Source organism: Schistosoma mansoni (genome assembly GCF_000237925.1).
Source record: "Schistosoma mansoni, WGS project CABG00000000 data, supercontig 0142, strain Puerto Rico, whole genome shotgun sequence".
NCBI lineage: Eukaryota > Metazoa > Platyhelminthes > Trematoda > Strigeidida > Schistosomatidae > Schistosoma > Schistosoma mansoni.
Genome location: NW_017386042.1, coordinates 691759 through 695705, shown reverse-complemented (window position 1 = coordinate 695705; position 3947 = coordinate 691759). Strand labels below are relative to the sequence as shown.

The window sequence follows — 3947 nt, the reverse complement described above, 5'->3', positions numbered from 1 at the left end:
GTCCTGTTTGGTGAAGACGCTGACAAAATGCAGAGTCTTCTGTTAGAACTGAGTAATAATGCCAGGATGTTTGGGATGCGTTTCTCCCCATCCAAATGTAAATCGTTACTCCAGAACTGTCCTGCGTCAACACCTGAACTAAGGATAGGGAGTGAAGTAGTCGAACGCGTCGACAACTTCACTTATCTTGGAAGTCTGATCAGCCCTAATGGGTTGGTGTCTGACGAAATCTCAGCACGGATTCAAAAAGCTCGTTTGGTTTTTGCCAACTTACGTCACCTATGGCGAAGACGAGACATCCGTCTATCAATTAAGGGACGAGTATACTGCGCAGCAGTTCACTCTGTTCTACTTTACGGCTGTGAAACATGGCCATTAAGAGTAAAAGATACTCTCAAGTTACTAGTATTTGACCACACATGTCTCAGAAATATTACTCGCATCTGCGGGGATAACCGGGTAAGTGATAGTGAGGTTGGGCGCAGGGTAGAAACTTAGTTGTATTGATTCACGATTAAATGCTGGTCGGGCATATAATTTCTCAAATCAGGGATACTAGACTATAGTGGTAAGCTCCTTTCTTGGTTCTCACGCCTTTCATTTACCTTCTGAATTTCTCATCGATACAGATATGATTGATCTGGTTCTCTGTAGTGTGATCCGGTGAGACCATGTAGCTTTGTGTATGCGTTTGTGGGGGAATATTGTGTCACCTATAACCATTTTGTTGAATGCACAAAAGTTTGCGGGTCCCTCATTATTCTCTTTCCTTACTCTCAGTCAGTCCATGTCGTCCAAAGATAGATACCTTTATACTCGATGTTGTCCATTTCGACGTCGGCGTTTAAATCTCCCATCAAGATGGTCAGGTCGTTTCCTGGGCAATTAGTGATACGGAGCAGTTAGATGGAATTATCCAGTTCCATACTCTAGCTAGTTTCACAACCAAACTACTAAAACTGGACCACTCTTCTTAAAGACCTCCAGTGTTAACCTATCAGGTTTTTCTGCTTTCCCTTACTTCAGTTTAGATATAGCCTTTCTGATTTTGTATAGATTTCTCGTCTACGTTATTGGAATGCTGACCGATTTGTTCTTTGAAGTGCTCTTTCCATCAGTCTAATCGTCTGGACAAAGAGTGAATCACTGCTGAGTTTCGTTCCAAAATAGTCTCGCTGATAGCTGAATATTTAACACCAGTTTACTTGATGAGTCGTAACAACTATCTAGTGTTACCTATCGCTACTACCTTTTCCATCTCTCCTTCGTTGCCTCACGACTTCTCTCAATGAGAATAAAATTCTCGTCTGTTCACATTGTCACTGAGCGTGCGAAATTACTTCGTCAGATAAACGATAGTTGTCTAGTCGATAGCATAATGTTACTTTTTTGATAAAGACACTAAAAATAATATTTTTTTAATGGCTTGGAATATCATATTCGAAGGAAGTATCTGTTGGTTTCTAGATCTTCGTTTTAATTTCGACAAATATTTATTAGTCCTTTAAGATGTAAATAAAATATGATACAAAAAGGATACGTCCTGGTACCAATGGACTGATATTTACGAACGCAAAGCTTAACTCTGATTGATAAAAGACACAATCCGATTTGATTATATGAGGACCAAAGTTAAAATCCGCAGTCTGTATAGCTATTTTCGCAAATAAAATTGGACAACAGCAAAAAATGTTTAGTACAACTGGTTTAAAATAAATTTACATGATTATTTGACTTCAATTTACATTTATTGCTTGACCATTGCATAATCAGACCTACCTTACGATTATACAGTCAATATTTATTATGTGAAATAGCGACGAACTATGTGAAAAAACATGTCACTTAACGGTTAGAGGTTGACTACTTAAACCATTGAGTAACACCAGATAGCATAAGCTACTTTGGACGATAATTCTAGTGTAATTAGAAAGAGGCTTCTATGAGATAATTATTAATACACAACCATCAACCAAAATAAATAAGTAGCTGATAATTAATTGACAAACTAGACCAATAATAGAACAGTGGATTTGTTAATTACAACTAAAACTGTATCGCGAAATCAGATTGAAGCGAAAATAAAAAAGAAGGTTAGGATAATTAGTTAACAAGTTAGGACGATACTGATTCATTTTTATTAAGGATATAAATGTATAAATGACGATAAAAATAGTGTTAACAAGAAATTAGTAACAGCGAGGAAAATAAGGGTGTAGAACAGCTGAATAACTGACTTGGTTGAGACATTATAGCACTTGAAATAATAAAATTAGTAAGAAGTAACTCTAGGTAATTGGAACAAGTAACAACATGGATGAGTATTATCAAATGGTTCGGCAAAATCAACATGAATACAACGCCATCGTTAAGTAGAAAATAATCACACAGATGACTTTTCCAGATGATGGCATTTTGATAGAACATATTCGCTACATCAGCAAACTAATTTTTGATCTGCTCGTAAATTTCAGGGGGACACGTAACCACAAGTAATCAAGTTTATTCTACCGATTTCAAGACGAGATGAGTGGATAGATACAGAGATTAGGAGCAACTACAACTCACTTAAGAAAAAATAGCACAATTGCTTACAATTGATAAAGACTGATAAGGTGCTGTAACTCATGCAATGTTTCACATTGAGGTTACCTAGTTCGGATAACTTTTGGGCACTTGTTGTAAAATCAGATAACAAAGCTTGTGATTTGAGACCTGAAGCATTAATTTCAGTAACATCTTGATCAAATCACTTTCAGCTACGATATAAACAACAACAATATCCTCATTTTTAATTTAATGACTAATCATTCACCGCAACAATGCATCCACGGGATCAAATTCAGAAGTGGACTTTGTCACGTTCTTGTTACTTATTTATTTAATATAAAAATACTGACACAGTTGGGGACCAAAATAAGAATGTGCCACATTTATAAGAAAATGGAATTGTGACGAGAGAAACAAGATGGATTAAAATCAAAAGCGAAAAAGAAAATAAGTTAACGAGTAGTATATAATGAGGAAAACAATTCCGTTAGAAATACAACCAAAAAGAGTTTTCAATTAATGGAGATCTCATCAATTTTTATGAAGAATGCAAAGCAAAACCATTATGGAATCGCTATTAGTTTATGTTCTAAATTATTTTTGAGTTCTACCATCTACAGGACCTCAAGTGGGAAACCCTACACAGCCTCGTTCTATACTACGGTGTAAGGTCATAATCTGACTATTCGCTTTGTCCACCCGGTTCCAGGGTTCACAAATCGCTGAGATGACATTTGTAACAAATGTACAAGCTACCGTAACTAGTAATTTAAAGTAGTGATGTCAATTGAATTATTGTCGGTGTGCTAAAACACACATTGCTAAACCTCAGCATTATTAACATGGCGTTACAATGGATGTCAGTAATTCTTTGGAGACAACAATAGTGGAACAATTCCCGAACATCCATAACTCGGAGGCCAGGTTTCACAAGCACAGAGCACGAATACTTGGCTAGAATGAGTTGAAAGAGCTCCCGATTGTTAAGATGCAGCCGATGCTTCAATCTCGTTAGTAGTCTCCGACGACCAGACTTTTCAGTCCTTACGCAAGCTTTACGCAATTTCCCCTATGTAAGAGTTTACAACTGTCGTCAAACTCACGGTTAATCGGAGTAGACTGAAGTGCCTCACAAAACCGCAAGAGATGAGACCCGCTATTCCTAAAGGGTCATGTAATCCCACTCAATGTTTATCTACAATCCCTAATGGACTGACTACTAGACTTAAACCTAACTCGGTTTGGTATTTTGATTGCGAAGGAAGCCTCAACCAAATCACCTATATTAATCCGTTTGGGATGAGACGTTCGCTAGCAAGGTAAGGTTTTGAATGAAGCATGGACCTCGTTCTTTCTTTGATTATGACCTTTGCAGCAAAGGTCATAATCAAAGAAAG

General features: G+C 37.1%; 1 protein-coding gene across 2 annotated transcripts in view; it reads right to left on the bottom strand.

Annotated features, from left to right (window-relative positions):
• Positions 1-3947, bottom strand: part of Smp_120080.1 (nitrilase-related) — a gene marked incomplete at both ends in the record, with an annotated part of 16847 nt that overhangs the window by 5132 nt on the left and 7768 nt on the right. Inside the window, one exon of one of the 2 annotated variants that reach the window (XM_018800053.1) lies at positions 1541-1654. In XM_018800053.1, the coding sequence (XP_018646574.1) occupies positions 1541-1654 (114 nt within the window). Of the gene's footprint in view, positions 1-1477; positions 1655-3947 lie in introns of those variants that run through there. The other variant, XM_018800064.1, reaches the window with a different exon arrangement.